General features: G+C 38.4%; 3 protein-coding genes across 9 annotated transcripts; 1 reads left to right on the top strand and 2 right to left on the bottom strand.

The window, feature by feature from the left end:
- Window positions 1–951: 951 nt before the first annotated feature.
- On the top strand, window positions 952–12,873 carry nfrkb (nuclear factor related to kappaB binding protein). 3 transcript variants are annotated; one of them, XM_044139882.1, is made up of 26 exons: window positions 952–1,051; window positions 1,458–1,599; window positions 1,693–1,894; window positions 2,663–2,790; window positions 2,886–3,057; window positions 3,555–3,659; window positions 3,750–3,823; window positions 3,903–3,984; window positions 4,072–4,267; window positions 4,377–4,488; window positions 4,573–4,699; window positions 5,389–5,466; window positions 5,554–5,630; window positions 5,738–5,784; window positions 5,870–5,930; window positions 6,008–6,182; window positions 6,311–6,417; window positions 6,574–6,697; window positions 6,945–7,024; window positions 7,640–7,836; window positions 7,929–8,202; window positions 9,055–9,234; window positions 9,369–10,100; window positions 11,070–11,173; window positions 11,304–11,439; window positions 12,346–12,873. In XM_044139882.1, the coding sequence occupies exons 2-26, from the start codon at window positions 1,474–1,476 to the stop codon at window positions 12,481–12,483; spliced, it is 3,834 nt and encodes a 1,277-aa protein (XP_043995817.1). In that variant the 5' UTR covers window positions 952–1,051; window positions 1,458–1,473; the 3' UTR covers window positions 12,484–12,873. The 3 variants fall into 3 exon arrangements, with proteins under 3 accessions (XP_043995817.1, XP_043995815.1, XP_043995816.1); XM_044139880.1 differs by having other exon boundaries at window positions 5,554–5,633; window positions 12,346–12,871; XM_044139881.1 differs by lacking the exon at window positions 952–1,051 and adding an exon at window positions 1,092–1,155 and having other exon boundaries at window positions 5,554–5,633; window positions 12,346–12,871.
- On the bottom strand, window positions 12,873–18,618 carry tmem45b (transmembrane protein 45B). 4 transcript variants are annotated; one of them, XM_044139883.1, is made up of 8 exons: window positions 18,476–18,618; window positions 18,247–18,386; window positions 18,006–18,070; window positions 17,536–17,733; window positions 16,170–16,382; window positions 15,908–16,092; window positions 14,604–14,746; window positions 12,873–13,135 (listed from the first exon to the last, which is right to left on the bottom strand). In XM_044139883.1, the coding sequence occupies exons 2-8, from the start codon at window positions 18,345–18,347 to the stop codon at window positions 13,024–13,026; spliced, it is 1,017 nt and encodes a 338-aa protein (XP_043995818.1). In that variant the 5' UTR covers window positions 18,348–18,386; window positions 18,476–18,618; the 3' UTR covers window positions 12,873–13,023. The 4 variants fall into 4 exon arrangements, with proteins under 4 accessions (XP_043995818.1, XP_043995820.1, XP_043995819.1 ...); XM_044139885.1 differs by having other exon boundaries at window positions 18,247–18,318; window positions 18,476–18,617; XM_044139884.1 differs by lacking the exon at window positions 18,247–18,386 and having other exon boundaries at window positions 18,476–18,617.
- A 437-nt stretch (window positions 18,619–19,055) lies between these two features.
- Window positions 19,056–21,211, bottom strand: gng8 (guanine nucleotide binding protein (G protein), gamma 8). Of its 2 annotated transcripts, XM_044139878.1 has the most exons (3): window positions 21,071–21,211; window positions 20,378–20,490; window positions 19,056–19,324 (listed from the first exon to the last, which is right to left on the bottom strand). In XM_044139878.1, exons 2-3 carry the CDS (start codon window positions 20,459–20,461, stop codon window positions 19,196–19,198), a joined length of 213 nt encoding a protein of 70 aa, XP_043995813.1. In that variant the 5' UTR covers window positions 20,462–20,490; window positions 21,071–21,211; the 3' UTR covers window positions 19,056–19,195. The 2 variants fall into 2 exon arrangements, with proteins under 2 accessions (XP_043995813.1, XP_043995812.1); XM_044139877.1 differs by lacking the exon at window positions 21,071–21,211 and having other exon boundaries at window positions 20,378–20,639.
- Window positions 21,212–21,861: the final 650 nt, after the last annotated feature.

The raw sequence follows: 21,861 nt of genomic DNA, 5'->3' as shown, positions 1-21,861 counted from the left end.
TCTCCTAATTTCTGATGGCACAGAAGGAAATTTTGTGCAATATATCCTGTTACATGGTGATGGCAGCATCATGCTGTGAGAATGGGTTTCTTCATGAGGCACAAGAAATACAGGACAATCAAGGGCGTGCACAGACAGACAACAGGTGGTGCTAGAGCACCACGATCTTCTTTCCCTTTGGCGAAAAAAAAAACTGTACTTATTTTTCCATGTAGGCTACTGTGTGTAGCCCAAAATAGCATTTCTGCCCCAGTATATGTGTACCCTGTACGATATTGAAGTACGTCACTACTTTGTAATTAAAAAGTAGTTGTAGTTTATGGTGACCATGTTGTGTTGTACTCAACAAGTACATTGTACTCTAAATATTTTAGAACCCCTTTTTTTCTGGGAATAGTTGATTTAAAGCTGCAGTATGAAACTTTTATAAAATATGTCGTGACGATATAACATGAGACAGAGATAATTCTTTGAAAAAACTCAATGTCATCTCCCTTTTCTCTGTAGCCATTTGTAGAAATACAATGACAGTCACTGGTGTACGCTGCAGAGTGTTGATGGAGAAGAAGCAACTTACCATAAAAACTTTATCCGCCATCTTCGAGCCATGCCAACTAGACTGTGTATTCCAGGAGCTGTAGCCTAGCAGAGGTGTTGAAGAGGGTGCTGAACAAAAAGTAAAGGTTTGAAATATTATATAGGTTTCTGTAATAATTTAAAGAAATGCCAAATACTAATTAAAATTGCCCAGCTAATGTTTTCTAGGAACATTATTTAGTTAAAAGGTTTTAGTAAAGTTTATATTTGTCGGGGTCGAAAATAATAAGAACAATATTAAAATCCTAATGAAGCGATCAGCAAACCACTAAGCATTTCACAGCGAAAAACTACAGTTTTATCTTATATTTCGTGTGGAAATGAACTCATGTCTTTACACTCACGTTCCTCCTGGGGGCAGCAGCGGGCACGTTTAGCATCCATTTCCAGTAGAACGAAAAAAGAGTGCAACAGGGAAATAGTTCCCCATTACTCCAAAAACAAACGTTATAAGGTAAGACAGATTTACTTTCTGTTTGCGCTTATATATTACATTGCACTTAATTAAAAATGTACACTAAACGAATCATGCCTGTACTAACTGGTAAAAGTTAAAACGTAAGCGTTGTGTGTTTTTTAAAGTTAAGGTTAGCTTACATTTGTGCTGCTAGGTCATTATTATCAATCAGATTAGCTGGAGAACATGATTTTATCTTCACTTTATTTTGGAAAATATTGATATGATTCCCGCAGACAGCTCTGACACTGGAGAATGGCTTTGATAAATTATTCTCCACCTCACTGTAAAACCATGAACGTTCGTAGGCAGAAACAGTGAACGATTAGTTACAGAAGGCAAAGAAGGAGGAAGATCAGAAAGACCTTGTGGTTTGTGAAGTGAATGACTTTTCTGTTTGAAGCTTGGTGGAGAGAGGAATGGATCCGCTTGAACACATGCTGACAGACCCTCTGGAGCCTAAAGAGGAAGACGGAAGACAAATCACTGAGGAGTGTTTGCTTGGGAACTGTAAGGTGGACCTCCCAGAGGATCTGCTGGAGGATGTAAGATTGTGGATATCTAGAACCTGGAATACATTTGCAGATGATGTTTGCGCTCTTGCAAGCATGTTGATTTTTTGTTTCCTTTTTCCACAGCCTGACATTTTTTTCTCTGTGCTGAGTGAAAACACCTGGGACGAAGTACTGACAGACTCCCAGAGACAACATCTTCAACAGTTTCTGCCACAGTTTCCTGACAACAACACAGAGCAACAGGATCGTACCATCAGGGAGTTATTCAACAACACCAACTTTAACTTTGGGAATCCACTCCATCTTGCACAGAGGCTGTTCAGAGGTGCTTTTCTTAAACTTTTCTGTTGCATTTACACCTGCTTTGTTGCCCCCAAGCTTGTTCAGTTATTTAATTATTTAGTTTCAGAACTTTATTGTGTGCCGGAAAGTCTATAATATGATCAGTTAATCCTTTGTTCACCTTTTTCTTATTGTTATGGTTGAAAAAACGTAAAATAATGATAAATTTAATGCATATATGTTAGCATTTTATTTTGATTTATGCAATTATTAAATACCTAGACCAATATGCATTTAATACCTATTGGTATTAAAAACCTTTCACATTAAGCTATTTTTTAAAAACCAATGAAAATATACAAAATGATTGCACATCAGACAGAACTTAATCCACAGTTTTTTGTTTTTTGGGGGGGTTTTTAAGTTCTTGTCAGTTATGCTAATTTTTCAATAAATATTTTGATATGGCATTAATTTATGTTGGTATTCCAACTGAAACATAGTGTTGCATTATTAGGTCTAATTGGTGATATTTTGAAGACAAATTATTGTCTGAAGTCATAAATCCTCACATGTTTCAGATAAAGTTTGAATATTTCTTGGTTATAAAAGATGCTTTGCTTTCCATTTAATTTGGGAAATCTTGAATGTATGTAATATAACAAAAGGTTACCATGACTTTATTTGTGGTAGGTATGATAGCATACCTACCACAAATGGCATGCTATCATACCATACATCTTATGTTGAAACGTAACTAAATGAATCTTTACTCCTCTTCCTGATTACAATCCTGATCTTCTTCATCTAGATGGTTACTTCAATCCAGAGGTGGTCAAGTATAGACAGTTGTGTGCCAAATCCCAAAGGAAGCGCCAGTTGCATTCCCTTCAGCAGTATTACCACAGACTCTTGAAGCAGATTCTTGTTTCCAGAAAGGTTCAGATATTTATTCTACATAGTATCAATTTATTTGCCTTTCGCCCACATCTTATTTCATCAGCTTACAAGTCTTTTTCTTCTCTTTGAATAAGGAGCTGCTTGACTTCACAGTTCAGAACGGTCTGGACTTTCCACCCAAACGACGGCTGCCAAACAGGACTCAGCCTGAAACACGCGAGTCGAGAGTGAGAAGACGACTGAGCCGCATCCTGAAGGAGGTCAAAGCTGAGTGTGAGGACAGCAATGCTTCCTCTGATGACGAAGGTCTGTCTTTTGTTTGAGATCTATCGCTGCAGACAGTATTTACCTGTATATAAGTTGAAATTTGTGTAAGAATAAGTGTGAGAACAGAAACAGTACAGAAAAAAAATTGGTATTTTTATTATTTCCTAATCCAACTCTCTAAAAATGTTTATTTTATCAATTTCTTCGCCTGTTCATTGACGCATTTGTATATGCGTCTGTCTGTCTGTCTGTCTGTATTCACCCATCCATAGAAATTTCTGCCATAAATTTATTGAGAACTTTTGGATTTCTGCTTTAAAAATGCTAAAAAGAGGCAACTCCTGAAATTTGAATCTGGAAATATTTTCAAAACGCTGTAGGAACATTGTCACCTCAGGGCTCAATACAATTAAACTGAATTTTGATTTCTTCTTTCATAAACTGAATGAAACTGAAAACACCCAATAGCAGAAAATATAGTCATAAAATATTTCGTTGACCATCGCTTTTCTGTTTTCCACCACCGTGTATCTTAGACGTGTCAGTGTGGAATCCAGCCCCTCAGTCTCCCTCCTCTCCCACTCCCACCGTCTCACTCAGAGTTCTTCCTAGCCTCTCTACACCAGACATGAAGATTACAGGTCAGTGAGTTTTTGCCTTAAAGGTGACAGCAATCCTTTAAGCCGAAAATGCGTCCCTCAGTGTTCAAGATAATGTTTTTCCTTTTACAGAAAAAGTAGAATTGGGGGAAATGGATTTAAAAGTCATGCTGCATCACCATCGTGAGAAAAGGAAACGCCAGCCAGTAAGTTATGATTTGAGCAGAAAAATTTGCAGGATTTAAACTTTCCTTGTGTATGTTATGACTATTTTGGTGTCTTAAGGATCATCCAGACTTGATAACCTCTGATATCCACCTTGGGGATGTTCTCTCAAGAGCAAACATTGGTCGGAAGGGAGCTTTGCGTAAGTAAATCTGCTTAAAGCAAACTGCTGTTCCTTTAGGATTTTCACTCAAACCTGACCTTTTTTTTTTTTTTTTTTATCAATCAGCACTTTTTGATGTGTTGCTTCCCAAGAAGAAGATGAGAGACGAGAGAAAGAAGAAGAAACTCAAGGCAATAAAATTGGAATCTGAGGATCCTTGTGAAATTCTGACTCCTTCAGACTCCTGCTCAGCACCACCAGTGAATATCATCAACTCTTTGCCAGAGGCGCCTTCCACACCTCTCGCCAACATCAAGGAGGAGTGAGTCTAGTTCCTCGAGACCGTCCTGAAGCTTTTAACTGTTGCTTTGAATCTTTGAATCTGAGTCTTGGATTGTTTATTATTATTATTATTATTACTATAATTGCAGAATTGTGGAGGAATCTCAAAGCAGCCCTGTTGCAGTTGAGGAAATAACCGCCAGTTTCTTCAGCTTGTTGGAAAGCATCTTCAGAACAGAGGGTCCTGCCAGTACCTTGATGGTACGTCCTCATGTTAAAGTGCCACTTTAACATGGAATGCAATCAATTGTGTTACCACATAGCTAATATGTTTTGATCTCTCAGTTGGAGGAAAAGGTTCAGATGTGGCAGTCCTCTCCAGCCAGTTCGCTCAACACCTGGTTTTCATCTGCCTCCTGCTGGTCAGATCTAGTTCTTCAAGCTTTGCAGTTTCTCGCAGGAGAGACTAAAGGTAAACTATAATCAACACTGGAGCTGAAATGACAAGTTTTGCACTAATTTTTATTTTAAAGCACCTCTGAACCTACATAATTTTTATTTTAAGCTTTATTACTCCCAACAGAAAAGTGGTTTTAAAGACGAAAGTTTAAAACTTTCACTTTTTAGTGGATTTTTTTTTAATTCACACAAGGTTAAAATCAACTGGTTTTTTAAAACCTGGTCTAATTAACTAGTCTTAGTATCTGACAGTAACACTTTTCTCCAGGAGACATTTGATTTGTCCCAGCTGGACACTGGACACTTGATTTTAAAGGTGGAAGTGTCTGTTCTGCAACTTGGTAAAGAACATTTATACAAATATTGCAGGAATGTTTGTTTACATATTTTTACCTGGCTATGTAAACTTTACCCACAATGAGTTCAAATTTGTCACTCAGTTCTTGATAAAAATGATTGAAGACAAGTGTCGTATAGTCGCTCTGTCCTTCAAAAGTGGAAAAAGAACCGTTGAAGTTAATAATTAAAAGCTGAAGATATAACGTTATTCATAAATGTTAAAAGGACTACATTTTTATGGTGCTGGAATTGAACCAACAACTCTCCTATTGCAAAATGACTTTGTCCATGATTGATGTACCGGTATTTAAACTTCTGACTGGAATGTAAGAAGTCAAATTTCTCACATTTTTTGTCGATCAGATGGCATGATGGCGCTCCCTAGTGGCTTTTCTCCGTTTGTGGAGTTTGTTGAAGATTTTCAGCAGTGGAGATGGATCGGTAAGACGGCTCGTTTAACGTCTTACCTTCTTGATGGTTGTGTTTTGTGTCCAGAATGTTTGGATTCAAACCAGTGGTTTCTTTCAGGCCCCACTCAGGACACAGAAAAGGACCTCAGTGCACTCTGTCAACTCTGGCTGGACTCCAAAGACTTTGTTGTCAAAGTTGTACAAATATTCAGTTTTAGTTTAAAGTACTGTTATGATTTTCATATTTTCACTTTATATAACACTGTTTCTTTGTTTCTATTGTTTGTTTTTTTTCTATATAGACAGAGAATGAAGACCTGTTGGAGCTTACGTCCTCCACTCCCAAACTGTGAGCCTTTAAACATGTTACTGTATTTTGTGTTGGGATTTTTTTGCAGTGTCAAAATAACTGTTCATTGCCTTTACTATTGCAGTTCAACTGATTATGTGGTGCGGCCGAGCACTGGAGACGAGAAACAAGTGTTTCAAGTTCAGGTTTGTGCTGCAGTATTTGCACTGTTTCACACCTGATCTCGACGTAAGCTCTCTAAATTTGATGTTTTGTGCATTAGGAGCAGCAGCGATATAACCAGCCTCACAAAGCCTTTACCTTCAGGATGCACGGCTTCGAGTCCGTGGTGGGGCCAGTTAAAGGCGTGTTTGACAAGGAAATGTCCTTAAATAAGGCCAGAGAGCACACACTGCTTCGCTCTGACCGACCACCATACGTCACCATCCTCTCTCTGGGTTAGAAATCTTTTATGTTACCACGCAGGAACAGTATGCTGGGTTTTTATTTTTATTATTATTTTTAAAGAACATTACTGAAAACCAATCCTGCCTCTATTTATTTTTTTTTATGTGTTATTTTCCAGTTCGGGATGCAGCTGCCCGGTTACCCAATGGAGAGGGAACAAGGGCGGAAATCTGTGAACTTTTAAAAGATTCGCAGTTCCTTGCTCCAGATGTCACAAGTGCACAAGTACTGCGATTGTTTTCCTCTATTATCCTGCTTTTTGTTTGAGTAATGTAAGGGTTTGCGGGTTTGCATGACTTGTTCACGTTGCAGAAATGGATGCTGACTTTGCATTGGACTTCCTGGTTGTACCTGTTAATAGACAGCTTCTCTTCCTTTTAGGTGAACACAGTTGTCAGCGGGGCTCTGGACAGACTTCACTATGAGAAGGATCCCTGTGTGAAGTACGACATCGGCCGCAAACTGTGGATTTACCTGCACCGCCACCGCAGTCAGGAAGAGTTCGGTAAGCAGGAATCTGCTTTAGAAAAACACATTTTAACTAACTACATTATAATTAGTGATTGTATAATAACTGGTCATATAATACATAGCTAGTACAATTTTGAAAATTGAAAGTTATATACTGTAAATATATATGCCAATTTTTGCTTTTTATAAAGCTGTTTACCAGATTGGTCTACAAGTTTTAGTCATTTCTGCTTCCTGAGCTCAAATCAGTGTGAGGTCATAATGTTCTCTGCTGCATTCAGAGAGGATCCATCAGGCCCAAGCTGCGGCTGCAAAAGCAAGAAAAGCTCAGCAGCAAAAACCCAAACCAGCATCTAAACCGGTGAGTTCACTGCCTAAAATGTATTCAATAAAAAATGGTCAGCATTTGGTTTTTCACTCTTAAGTAACTACTTTTTGACTTGACCCTCTGTTGGGAAAATAAGCACTTTTGAGCATTTTTTTTGATTTACTAGCATGATTGGGAAACATAAGGGAAAAAAAAAACTTAGCTCCATTCACTTCCTGTCAACTTACCAGCCTCCTGGTTTCTGCTGAGGAAGAGTATCCCCACAGCATGATTCTTCCACCGCTGTGTTTCACCATAGGGATGATGTGTGGTGTTAGTTTATCGTCATCTCTCATCTGAGCAGGGAGCTCAGATGGCAGAGACTCCAAACAGAACTTCTTTCAATAATAGTTTTCTTCTTGCCTCTCCTTCACTAAAGCTGCATTTGTGAAGTGAATGACTAATAATTCTCCCAGCTGAGCGTTGGATCTCTGCAGCTTGGTGTTGGCCTTTCACGTAAAACTTATTGAAGCGATTGAAGTTTGCATTGTGAAAAAGTCCAAGGGCATTTTATCACTTTATCACTTATCATTTGACTAAACGATAATTTTTTTTTTTTTTTTTTGCTTTTAGTTGTAAAAGAATGTCATATTTGCATTCATATTGTAGAAGTCCGGAAGTAAAGACGGAAGCAGCAAAACACCCGGATCTCTGGAGGCCGGACTGGACCTGGGCTGTAATTCCATGTCTCCAGTCCCAACAACTCCCACCCCAAACACTCCTGGAACCCCCAAATCACCTCTACCTCTCTCCGCTACCACACCAACAAAGACCGGAGTTCCAGACACGCTCAAAACCAGCCCGGGGTCAGTCAGACTGAAGCTTTTCTTTTGTTCAGTACTTTGATTTCATCTGTCCAGTTTGAATGTGCATCTTCTTCTTCTTCTCTCTCTGGCAGTGTTCTCCTCGTCTCTCCTCCATCGCTGCCTCAGCTGGGAACGATCCTACCCACGAGTCAGGCTTGTCCGCCGGCCTCCCAGCCAGTAACTTCCCAGCAGGCAGCTCGGATAGTGAGCCACCTGGCGGCAGGGTCCCTCCCTCAGGTCCGGGTCGTTTCCGCTCAGCCCAGCGGTCTGGGTCCATCGGCAGCCGCTCAGCAGGCCACTCTGGTGCATCAGACTTCGCACCAGATCCGGATGCCTGTGTCCATGGCAGCCAAGGGCATTTCACAGGTACGTTAAACACAGAGGGTTAACTGTTTGGCTCCTGCTTTTTTACATTTTAAAAAGGAAACGAAACAGGTTAAATCCCTTAGAAAAATTTTATTTGGGTAACTTACTTGCAAATATATCATGCAGATCCGAGTGAAAGAGAATTGTAGTTTCTGTTAAAATGAACACCAGATTTCTGCCGACACTATTTGTTCCACAACGGGCACAAATAGCTCTATAATTATACTTGCACAGAGGCGGGTCTTCACCTACATGCTTTTATAAAGCACCATGTAAGCATTGTCAGTCTTGGGTTGAGCTATTTTAGAAACTGATTCGATCTCTGCATTACAAGCAAGTACAAACTGTGATCGCTAAGCATTAAGCATCAGAGGTAAGCTCCTTGCATCTGTCACCAAGTATGTTTTGATTTTTTTGTGTCCTGTCTGGCAGTGTGGCACACAGAATTGTTGTCCTTGTGCCAAGGTGAGGCCCAACAGATTTCCTTTCACAAGCGAAGCATTGCAGAGTTTGCTATGATTCTTCACTTGCTGTATTATGTACAACATTATTATAAATTGCTTTGGTTTTATTTCAAATGTAATGGAGACAGAAGTGATCTAATTAGAAAAAAAGAGTTAATCCCAGTCAGTCCAGCAACCTGTGAAGAGGTTTGCTAGAGAACATAAGAATCAAGACTAGTGATGAGTTAATGTCCACTTCAATCTGTCTGATCAATACCAATAAAACATGTTGAAGTTTTAAACTGTACTGACAAAAGACAGTGATGTTCCAGAAATACAAACACTTATCAAGATGCTGTACTTTTCTTTTAAACAATACAAATATATATGTTTTTCTTTCGTGCAATAGGCTGTTGTTTCCGTGCCTCTAAGAAGTCCGTCTGGTAGCAGTCCTGTCCAGGTTCCAACCAGTCTCTCTGTGTCGGCTCTTAATGTGACCAAACCTCAGACCGGTTCTCCAGGTAGCCCCGCTAACAACCCTACTCCTCCAGCTGTGCTGCAAGGTGTCACCTCCTCGAACGTCAAACAGGTAAAGAATTTTACTCCGGCATGCAAGGCCGACGTTTTGATTGAAAATGCTGGTTATGAAACCAAAATCCATATACCTAAAAAAAAAAAAAGTTAGTGATTTCTGAGTTAAAGTTTCATCTGCTGCTGTTTGAGGTTTCCATCACTGGGCAGCTGGGAATGAAGAGTCCAGGTGGAGGAGGAATTCCAATAACTGCAACAAACCTGCGTATCCAGGGTAAAGATGTCCTCCGTCTCCCCCCATCCTCCATCACCACCGATGCTAAAGGCCAAACAGTGCTGCGGATAACCCCAGACATGATGGCCACGCTTGCCAAATCTCCGGTCGCGACTGTAAAGCTCACCTCTGACTTCCTGGGTGGGGCCGCCGCCGGCAGCAAGAGCATATCAGCCACGCTCCACGTAGCACCGCCTCACCCTTCACCGTCACCTGCCTCCGCTACCCCACCCAGCACCGCGGAGGCGCAGTTGGCTAAATCGGGCTCTGTCGCCTCCACCTTGCTGAAAGCTGGAGGAGAAACAGCCATAAGGCTGATGCCGACTTTGGCCGTCAGCGTGGCCGACCAAAAATCCAGGACCTTCTCCACCGTGGCGTCCCCGGACAAGAGCAGCGCTACCATCCGCATAATGCCCGGCCTCGGGGTCATTCCCCAGAAACAGGGTCAGACCATCACCATGACGACTGCCAGTGGCAGCAAACCACTAGCAGCGTCTACATGTGGCAATATAGTGACCATGGCAGCCAGCGTTGTGGCTGGAGCTAAAGGCATCACCGTGGCTCCCGCAGCCTCCGCTTCACCGCTGTCTTTGGGAGCAGCTACAGCGACTGTGAGACAAGTCCCTGCTTCGGTTGTTACAACACAAACGGTAAGAAAATGTCCGTCTGAAGGTAAAACCGAAGGTCCTTTACCAAAAGAATGTTAGCGTAAGGTTCTAAAGTGTTCAAAATCCTTAAACATGTCACAAACGTCAGTGTGTTTTCGTGGAATTTTATGTGAAAAACCAACAAAAGTACATCATCATTGTGTAAGGGATGGAAAAGGATACGACATTTTCAGCTTTTTTGTTTTTGCTCGTTTTTTACAGATCAAAATCTGAAGTGTAATGTGAAATCCCATTGTGCTTTCTTCACTTTGACACCCCAAAATAAATTTTTTTTGTTATAAAACAATACCCAAAGCACTGCACTTTTCAGATTCTTGCTTGGCAAAGAAATTTTAAATCTTGTATCACTTTCATTCCTCTTCACAAATCGTGTTTGTCAAACGAAAAATAAATTAGTTAAATTTGTCTTTTGAAATGTCTAAAAAATTGAAGGCGTATGAATACTTTTGTAATCGGGGCCAAATGTTTTGAGCATTTTTTTTCCCACCAACTTTACCAAGTCGGTGCTTCATCTTTTTGCGAGGTGAGCCAAGTTAAACTTCTGTTTAAAAAGGTTTTTATTGAAAAACCTTTGGCCACAGCTGTAAAAGGAAGAGTCATATAATCACTTTCTAGACGAATGGAGTAATTCTCACAGAGAGCTAACAATTTTTTTTATTTAATTTATTTTTCTTAGATATTTTGTTTCAACTCGACTATAAAATCTCATCACCGATGTTTTGAACATTGCTTACACTGAAACCTGAGCTGTTAGAAACTGAGATGATCTCTGATTACATTTCATTATAATGCATAGAGACTCTTGCTGCAAATGCTAATCTTGCTCAGGGAGTTGTTGATTTCTTCAGTAGTAGTTATTTTAAATGATCCACCCAGCTGACTCGGGAGATTTTATATAATATTATATTATATATAATATTATATTTTCTTTGCTGTGATTGCGATCGGTAGGGAAAGCTACCTGCACGGATCACTGTGCACTCCGTCCTCAACCAGCCTCTGAAGAGCAAGAGTGTGGTGACGACGCCGATAGTCAAAGGGAACCTCAATACAAAGTGAGTCAGTTTAGTGGCGATTCTGGTTGAGTTTAAATAAATTTTTAAAAAAAATCTTTCTTCAGCCTGAAATTTTTTCTCTTTATATTTTAGTCTTAACATGACTTGATTTTTTTTGTTTCTTGAGCAGTATCAGCAGCCTGGGTAGGAACATCATCCTAACCACGGTGCCTGCAGGCACAAAGCTAATAGCCGGGAACAAGCCGGTCAGTTTCGTCACCGCACAACAATTCCAGCAGCTTCAGCAGCAAGGCCAGGCAACACAGGTTAGTATGGGCCATGAAACACAATGACATTATTCCAGAAAACTGTTTGGCACATTATGGAGAATGTTGTGATCGCTATTTCAATTTTTTTTCCTTTATTTTTTTTTAATTTTCATTATTAATCCATCAACAAATGTTTTTGAAAAAATGTATTACGTTAGGGAGCTTTTTATTTCTTATTTTGTTATCCAAATTTGGTATTTATGAATGTAAAAGTATTATTTTATTAGCTTGGATTACATTTTATCCATTAACATTGGGTAAGTAAGTAAATAAAAATTATATGCTTGGTTGTAGAAAAGTTTGCACATTAATGTGCAAGAACTGGAAGATACTAGAAAAGACTAATAGCTTTTCTAGTCTAAAATTTTCCTCAGGCTTTTATTATATGGGAAGCGTAGCAGAGAGGCATTCAGCATCATTAAAAATTACTTGGTGACTTTGTCTTGAGTGGCTCATCATGTTCAAACCTCTGCTTATTGTCACCAGACATGAAATACTCCAGTACTTCACACAACTACTGCTCACAAAATCTTGATGGTTTATCTGAAACATTGAAGTATAAAGACGCTCTATCCACTAATATTCTATTATTATTATTATGTACAGTTTGGATATTCCTAATAAATGACTGGAGCCAAACGTTTCTAAATTAGGTAGCACCTAAACACAAGAGATGTGTTCTCTTAACATGTTTATTGATAAAGATTATGTGCCAACTGAACATATCAAGTCGCTATGACAACTAGTCAAGGTAGCCGTATTTTGACATGACAAAAGCTTACCAAACTAATTTATGCCATATGCTTTGACTCTGAATGCGTTTCACTCGCATTCTGTTTTCTTATCTGATTAAATGAAAGTTATCCAGAACGTGTTTAGGCTCACCAAATTAAATCTCCTCAGGTTCGGATCCAAACGGTCCCGACTCAGCAGCTCCAGCACGTGGCAGCCAGTTCCCCCAAACCCGTTTCAACAGTGGTTGTCACGACAGCACCGTCACCTAAATGTACACCCGATCCTCCACCCGCTCCTCAGCAGTGACCTGACCAGCGATACGCGTTACTGTGAGGGTTTGTATGAGATTGACGTGTTTTCTGTTTGAGAGCGTTGACATATTTAAGGTATTTTCTGAAATGTTTTCTCCTTTATGATCTCCACATTGTTAGTCTAAATTATTTGGAAGCAGAATGATTAAAAAGATAGACCGTTTGATTTCCAGACACTTGCTACTGAATGAGTAATCTGAATGAGTTTGTCATTTGAAAATTTCATAAATCCAGATATGGTTGGATTCATTTAAATGTTGTGATTTGTGTTCTCCTACAAGGTGATGTATTTAAAAACAGATCATAATGTTTCATGGTCTTCCCATTTTTTTTGGTTTTGTTTTTTTTTATCTTTTCCTAAAGAACAAATAAACCACACTAATATCTAGATTTGTCTTTTATTTCAAAAAAGATAAAGTTTATTTGGCCAAACATCTGGCTTGTTCAAACATATGAAGCATTATTTTCTCCTTAGCACATAATGAAATGAAATTTTGATTTAAAACAGAAAATAGAGAGTGCAGTAACCTTTGTTTTACTCTTCATCCGACTCTTCAAGTAAAGCTTTCTGAGAGCTGCTCTTAGAGGAAGTGTTTCGCATTCCGATCTCTACATCCCGTCCTTTTGCTGAGAGTCTTGTTGTGGTACTGTTGGAACAAAGATAAAGGCAAGGCAGTTTATTTTTATAACATTTTCAGCAACAAGGCAATTCAAAGCGCTTCACATGATTTTACTTTGCCATAATAGTGGCAAAGTAAAAGTAAGAGGACACAATGATAGGCTGAAAGTGACTATAGTTAATGATACACCAGTTATTAATCAAAGGCAGCTCTATGCAAATTGATTTTTATTGTTAAAGAAACACAATCCCCTAATAAAAAAATAAATAAAATCATATTTTATAAATAACTGGCTTTAAGATTCTAAGTAAGTCACTCAAACTGAGAAGAAATTATACATTTTACACTCTCTGGAGATGAATCTAAAATAAATCAGATTTATTCCCGAGACTTTGATTACCAAAAATATAACTAGCATTAACTTTACTTTGGAAACTCTAAAAGTGCACACCTATGGTAAAAACTAAGTGTGCTTTTATTTCCTGTGTTTTGTCAGTGCAGACTGACTGTAGTTAGTAATGTGCCTTTTGCACCAAACTTTGTCCTTCCATTCAACTTTATATTGATACACTTGAATGCAGCATTCAGACCTTATTTAGCAATTAACTTTTTATTCATCCTCTTTGTGGAACTTCTCATCAGCAGTCTTTTACCTGATGTGGGAGTTTTCATCCGCTGTAAACCATAATCATTCAGCAGACAGAAACTTAATTTGATCTATATGAAATCTATCTGAAGATTATTCATAACCAAAATTAGACACAATTTTTTTTTTTTTTGGTAAATTTGAAAGGATGGAGGGCTCCAAAACCAACCTAGCTTTATAAGAAAAGTGATTGCATCCACCTTTGTAATTAACAGAAACATGGAGTCTTCTCCCCAGCAGAAAATACTCAGGGAGAATCTTTGGCTGCCAGTTTGTGACATTAAACTCAAGTAAATGTGGGTTATAGATCAACAACCAAAAGGACAACAGCAAATGAGAATGTGCCAAAATTCCTGTAACAGTGATGAAATGACATTATCATAAACACTTGATGCACCTATACCACTACTGTGTGTGGGGAAAAAAAAAAAAAAAAAGATCCACTGGTCTTGTTTCCATAAACAACTTTGTAAACACTCTGCCCATTCCTTCCATTGTTCAAGTACTTTCTGCGCTGATGTAATCAAAGTCACGTTCTTGCTGCATTCCAGCACCGGTTAATCTTGATGGTGGCAACTTAGAGCCAAACGGCTCTTAACTGCTCTTGTAGTGTCTTCTTAGCAACTCCACTAATATAGAATTTAAATCAGAAATCTGCAAATATTTTTGATAAAAAGAGGCACCTGGATGTTATGCATCTCTTAAAAAAAAAATCTCTTGATTCAGTTCGTGAGGAAACAATCGAAAAAAAGTAAGTGTTTTCTAAATACTTTATTCTGTTCTGCAGTCACTATTACTTAACTATTCAACATTTTAAATCCTGCAAAGGTTGATAGATGAGATACTTACAACCAAACTATGGAGGCGGTACAAGAGACCAAAATGAGAGACAACGCTAAATGCCAGCAGAAGCACATCGTGACGAACATCTTGTTGGCAGGTAGTTTCAGGTCCCACTGGTCTCCATTTAAGGGGTAAAGAACAACTCCAATCTGGAACAACAAAAAGAGCCAATAAGACAACATTTACAAATCATGTTTAGTTAGGTTAGAGGCAAAATTACAGCTGAATTTAATAAGCATGCGTGGATTAGAATCGTCTGTGACGGACTGGCGACCTGTCCAGGGTGAAACCCGCCGCTCGCCCGGAACGTTAGCTGGGGATAGGCAGTAGCAACCCTTCCGACACCATTAGGGACAAAGGGTGAATAGAAAATGGATGGATGGATGGATGGATTAGAATCGTCTATAATCCTCTTTGATTTTTGTGCATTTCAATCCAGTCTACACTGAGAAAATTTTACACACTGACCCTTCATAAAACAAACTCTGGGGTGAAAAACATCTTAACACAGGTAATTTGTCAGTAATAAATGTTTTCACTTTCTGAATGAATACCTTCTAGTTCTACTGTAAAGTGATATCATTGTTCTGAGTACAATGATACAATCATTGTAGCCCTTTATAGCTTATCACTTATTTGCAGCGTCTTAGAATGGCATCCGTTACTCTTGAACTTCCTTGTGTTCGTCATTTTAAAGCTACATACTTTATATGTGCAGTATGCAGCTTTAAAATACAATAAAGCTGCATACTTTATTGTATGATTGTATTCTGTTGTGATTTCATGTGACAGACTAACTTTCTTTTAGGCCTTAACAAACCTCTTGTTTGTAGTTTGTTTTTTTTTTTCTTTACAAATTAAAGTGAAAAGTCTTCAGCACCCCTGAGTTAGTATGCCAGAATTATCTTTTGTCTTGGTCTCTAGAGTCTTTGAACATGTACACACTACCATTTTTGCCTATTCGTCTTTGCAAAAATCCCTAAAGTCAAGTCAGAGTCGAATATTCTTTGATCTAAACTTAAGTTAGTTTTCATCTCATTTCTTTCCACATGTTTGATTAAATTACAACACACATGAATTTGTAGTTTCCAATTCATGTGCATCAATAGGTTGCACTGGATATTGTTTAGGAGTATCCAAGAAAAGAGTTGAACACAAATGATTAAAATACAATAAAGTTATATGTGATGTGACAAAAAAAGGTTGAAAAGTTCTAGGTGTGTGAATACTTTTTCAAATTTCCCATGAGTTAGCAAGATAACTTATGGGGACAATAGTCAGACAAGATAAAACCTCCTTTCTCGGATCACCTGGTAGAACCAAGAACCCTGCAGGATGAACATGTCTGCCCTGAACAGCTCCAGAAGAAAGTTGTTTCTTATGAAGACCTCCAGCATGGTGCTGGCCGATCCAGCGAAGACGGCAAACAGCAGCAGGGTATGGATGTGAGCATCCAGGGGCTCACGGCCGTGCACATGGTACAAGAAGAGAAATCCTGGGTGATCCGAATGAAATCGTATTACACACAAAGACGCGCAATGAAAAGCAACAACAACAACAAAAGTTATTTACCCTCAACAAAAAGAGCCAAGGAGAGAGCAAGGCGGTCGGCACCAACCGGCACCCGTTTGGTTGTTACGCTGGCAATCAGTGCTATTCCTGCGATCCCAAAGAACAAATACATGGTGCTGTGCTGCCAGTTCATCAGCTTGACCCATGAGGCGTTCTCCCGATCATACAGGCGGGCATGTGGACCGTCCACAACAAACTGCTCCACCATAATACCTGTCACAGTCAAAACAACATGCAAATCAGATGAAGGGGCAATGTAGCATTTTGTGATGTAGCAACCGCAAGCTTCACCACGTTACATTTGGGATATGATGTTACAAACCAACATCATATCCCAGCTGAAGGAAAGTGATGCTTGGTTTTCAACCTTTTTTTCTTTTCCTTTCTCCAAACAATACTCAGTTTACTCCCCTTTACTTTTAAATAAAAAAAATAAAAGCAGTCAAAGAGACTTTGCCAACTAAAGAGGAGCTGCAGGTCAAAGAATCTTCTGATGTAACAGTTCTAGTTGCATTTAACAAATTTGGACTTTGGGGAAGAATGGCAAGACTGATGGCTCTTTGAAAGACAAGCCAAAAGGAGTCACTTTTTGTAAAAATCAACACCACAACTCAATCTGAATATACCATCCTAATGGTGAAACAGTGTAGTGGCAATATAATGTTGAAAATGTTTTTAGCACTACAGGAAACGAGGGCTGGTCGGAGTTAAAGAGTTGATTAATACTCCGTTTTCAGAAAAGTTTGTCTAATTTGAATGGTTTCTTGGTCTCATTCTTTTGAAATATGTTCCTTATTTCAGGAATAACCTCCAGAACACATTTAAGTTACTTTTGTTACCACTTAGTAACCTAAAAACAACCGTTATATTATATTTTTCTTTTTAAGTATTAAATTTGCTTTCTACCATATTGATTACTGTGATACTGTTTTAGATTTGTAGTTTCCAATTCATGTATTGAAAGTTTTTGCTGCTCAACTTGACCAGAGCTCCTAAAGGAGCTATAATTTCTCAATGAGGTATTACTGGTAATATAAAATACACTTAGTAAAGTAAGTAATATGAAAGGATGGGTTTAAAAACATTTTCACAGCAGGAAAGAACTGAGTTTGTTCCATCATGGCCAGGGCTACATATAGAAGAATGTTCTCCACTCAATCTGACTGATCTATTTTGCAAAAAAGTTCAATTCAAAAAGAACTGCAGCTGTAATTGCCTCAAATTGATAGAAAACAAATACCAGGATTTTTAGATTTTGTTTCCCTGCAGCTTCAGAACTTCATGTTGGTCTGTCACATAAAATCCAAATAAAATCTATCAAACGAGGATTTTATTTGGACTGTAAGCAATTTGTCGGGAAACTGACCGACAAATGATGCAAAGACTTGGAATCCCCCTTCAACGTATTCCATCCTCCTTAAGAAAGGAGGCATGCCCTGTCTTCCTTTGGGTTGGCTCGTCCTCCAGTAGTGTTGTAGGACACACTTCACTGTTAGCCAGAAGCCATAGAACAGGAAAAAAGTGCCTGGTATAGCGTGTCCTCCAAAGTTGGCCATTGTTTGGCCTGAAAACAAAAGAAATGAAGTTTTGCTTAGTCATCTCAAACACAAACACAACTGTTTTTTTTTTTATTTAGGTCAGTTTATCTCTTCTGCCATAAAAACCATTCAGCTTGGAGATGTTAAGTTATAAAACTCACTAATCTGCTTAAACAACAGCATCTGGCAATGGGAAACCCACAATCCTCACATGTTTAATGTCATAGGACAGGTGTTTAATTTATAAATACAGTCAGGAATATCCCGCATTCTACCCAAACAGGAAGAGCTTATTTACCGTCAGTATGGTCTTTTATTTGTCTTGCAAAACTGGCATTCAAATTTCCTGCTTTGGAGGCAGCGCTGAAAAATAAATAAATAAAACAATATTCCAGACTAACATATTTCAGTTTCTATAAAACAATGGAAGACAGTTAGTCTTCACTGCTTTTTTTATTTTTTATTATTATTTTAATTTTTATTTTTATGAACACAGGTGTGATACTGGGCATACATTATGGGTGTGTACAGTCACCTACTGAGTCAGGTGGACAAGTTTTTCCTGATCCGCCTCGTTTGACTGCGTGACTTCTGCGTTGCCTACATCTACTCTAATGCCAGCATCAAGATACCCGAGCATAACAAGCACAAAGCAGAGCAAACGCTATTTCCTTTTCTCCTATATCAAATGAGAAGCTGATTTAACACTAGCTAAATGTTAAGATAAAGATCTCCTTTTACAATAACTAATGACCAAATTAAACATACCTTATTCTCTCAGCTGTTTAATCCCCTCCCAAAAAAAAGCTTTTAGTTCTCCCTGCCGGTCAGATTCACACCGAGAGCTCCCTGCTCTGTGTAAACCGTGCACACCTGTTGTGTTTCTCCCCTAACCTGTATTGTCACAGCACTTAACCACTCCCCTTATTTATCTGCAATAGCTTCAGTGAGCTGTGGCACATCCCTCTGAGACAACAACCAGGCAGGCAGCGTCTGCTCACTGCAGCTTGTTTACCCAGGCATTCATTTAACAACAAAAGCAGCGCGTGCCACCCGAAAACCCACTCTAGTTTTTGTGGTATTACAAAAAAAAAAAAAAAAAGCTTTTTAAAAGTATATTTAGATAACTCTAGAAATTATCTAAATAAAATAATAATAATTTTAAAAAAGCCCTCCTTTTTAGTTTTTCATCAACCGTTGGCACTGAATTAAAAATAGCCAAGGCAGTTTGGAGAGCTTTAGAGGAAATGACATGCAAGCAGTGAAAACACAGATACGTGATTTGGTTAATGTGTAAACCGTGTGCACAAGGCAACCGTGTTGGGCTGTTCAAATGAACCTTGCACTCTTTTTCAATAAACTTTTATTGCCACTTTATCATGTCGAAAAGACAGATCATTCGTTTGCATCTGGAAAGTCGCTCAAGATTGATTTAATTAGAAAGACAGTAATGCACAAAAAAAAGTATTCTGCCGACTTTTCAAGGCATTAGAGTACGACACAGAATATCTTCTTCTCTCTGAAAGGGTTCTCCGATGAAAGGACAGGAGTCACCAGAGGGTCTTCTTTAGCATGAGATTCACAGTAGGACATCAGTTCCGCTGCTGCTTTGGATATCTGTGAAAAATAGATTGTTAAAGATAGGACATTACTTTTGGATATACTTGGTTGCATTGATTTGACACTCATTTAATTTCATCAAGCATTGTGTGACAAGAATTAGATTTAAAATCATGTCTTAATTTGAATCTGTCGATATGTTTCACAGGATTCCGAAGATGTAGATATTCCGTATATAAATTGAATACTTTTTCTTAGAGTGTCTTTTGATGACATCTGTAAGCTAGCACTTTGTAAATAGACTGAACTGAGCTAAATTTAATTTTAAAAATGTTTTAGTATTCATTATTGATTGTTTTGTATTTGCAGATTTAGTGAAAAAAAACATTTAAACTTTTAAAGCATAATCCTACCCTAAATTGTGAAAGAAAAAAACTTATCGTTTTCTGACTTAACCATATATGACAAAAATTTTATCTTTTTATGTAACTTATCAGAACATTCAAGAACTACACAGTATTAGTTAGGTGTCATAAAAAATACTTTGTACATAATGGAATGATTCATTTCAAGATGATCATTAACATTCGATGAGTTTTACACTTAACCAAGTTTAAGGATATCAAAATGAAAATGCTGTTTTGTGTTTAAAAAAAAAAAAGACAGAAGAATTTTGCAAGTGTTAAGCTATTCCTTCAGGAAACATCAGGTTTGGTCAATCTAAGTATAGGCGATTTTAACCACAGAGGATTAAATGCAGTTCAGGATCATTCATGAACTGCAATAGCAGTTCATTCAGTTCATTCAAAATGCTGCAATAGCATTTTAGTGCCAGATAAGAAGCTGTGATGAAGGTACCAATTTCAGCATCATTGGTCAGCCAAGGTTTATGGGCATGTTTTCCCACCTTCTGAACAGCCATTCAAATGAGGAAACTTTAAAACTCAACTTTTTGCTTCTCAGTTGCTCGTGCCACCACCTAAGGTAGTGAGCCACATCAAAAACCTGTCACTGAATACGTATAGACACAGGGTAAACTTCAATGATGACTTATGCTGACGTAGTTAAAGTATTGACTTTTGTTTGAAGTCCAATTAGGTGCTCACTCACCATCATCCTCTCTATGTTGACCTCCAGCTTCAGCTGCTCCACTGTCTTTCTTGCGTCTGCAATCTTGGCCATGTTGTTAGACATCTTCCACTTTGCCTCTGAAGTCTGCCACCCTGCAGCAAATTAAAAAGTGCATTGTGGGCAGAAAAAGAAGAAAACTCTGAATCACGTATAGTCAGCAACTCATGTGAAAAGCACATCTTAGAGTCTGTTTCAATTTGCTCGTTAATTCTGCTCCCTGGGTCTCAGCTGTGAGTGGTGCAGGGAGGGTCTCAAAGGAGGAGGGCAGGAGACCGGAGGCAGAGCCCTCCCTGGGGGCGTCATCCGGCCACCCGGAGCAAATACATTTTACATTACCATGTCAGTCTTAAAATATATACATTTATGTTATACAGAGCCGATTTAACTTCGTGCAATGCTTCCACTTTTGTTTTAATACAATGCTGGAGCTACTTTTGAATGAATTGTATATAATATTAGAGTGCATCTAACAACAGAGGTAAAGAATTAAAGTTAACAAATACTGCTCACCACAAATAAGAAAACCATGTATTTAGTGTATCAGTGTACATGAATTGTTGTCAGACATTAATTGTTTTTAAGTTGATATCCTTTGATAAAATACTGACAACAGTTATATCGTTCAATTAAAGTCTCCCCCCCCAATAAAAAAAAATAAAAAATTGTACTTACCACCAAGACAAATTGAGCAGCAGCTGGGTTCCTGCAATCAAATCACTCTTATCTTCAACAGGGTTCGCTACACACAATAACAGTAACAATGAAGTGAGAGTAATAGCAAAAGATGATGAGGAGGAAGGCTTCAGTAGGTTCCCTCCTTCAAACAATTAGCGCAGGTGGCTCTGCCTCCAGGACTGGCTCCATGCAGCCGCTAAAGGCAACCTGTGGTGCGACCTTCATCTTCCAAGTCTCCATTAGTCTCTCACCTGAGATGGCAGCCAAGTTGAGACAGTGCAATAGTTAAAAAAAAATATAGAGGAATATTTTTGCTATAATTACTATAATCATATTATACCTGAAAGCCAGACAAAAATTGACATTTGATAAGAAGAGAGGGAGATGGAAAATCTCAGGGAATTATTTCCATGACTTTAATTTTCCTGTTGTACTACATTCCCAAAGGAAGTATTTATAACTAATTTGGAAATAAAATTAAGGAATTTCATTCTTTCTGGATACTATACTTTCACACCAGGAGTAATGATAAGTGAAAGTAGATCTTTATGACATGGCCTTAATTTTCAGAAAGAAGCTTTTTCTCTTAGAGGAAAGAAAAAAAACAACCCAGTGATTTGTATGATTTTTATTATCCACCTTAAATATTATTTGATGCACCACCTCATGTAGCATTATTACCTGACAGCATCTGAAAAGCTGAAAAGAAATATCTGGATGCGCTATTTTTTGTCCAAAATTAGTTTCACAAAAGAAACTTATATATATATATATATATATATATATAT

This window comes from Gambusia affinis, linkage group LG15, assembly GCF_019740435.1.
Source record: "Gambusia affinis linkage group LG15, SWU_Gaff_1.0, whole genome shotgun sequence".
NCBI classification, from domain to species: Eukaryota; Metazoa; Chordata; class Actinopteri; order Cyprinodontiformes; family Poeciliidae; genus Gambusia; species Gambusia affinis.
The sequence above is the reverse complement of the archived record's forward strand: the minus strand, read 5'-3'. Positions and strand labels throughout refer to the sequence as shown.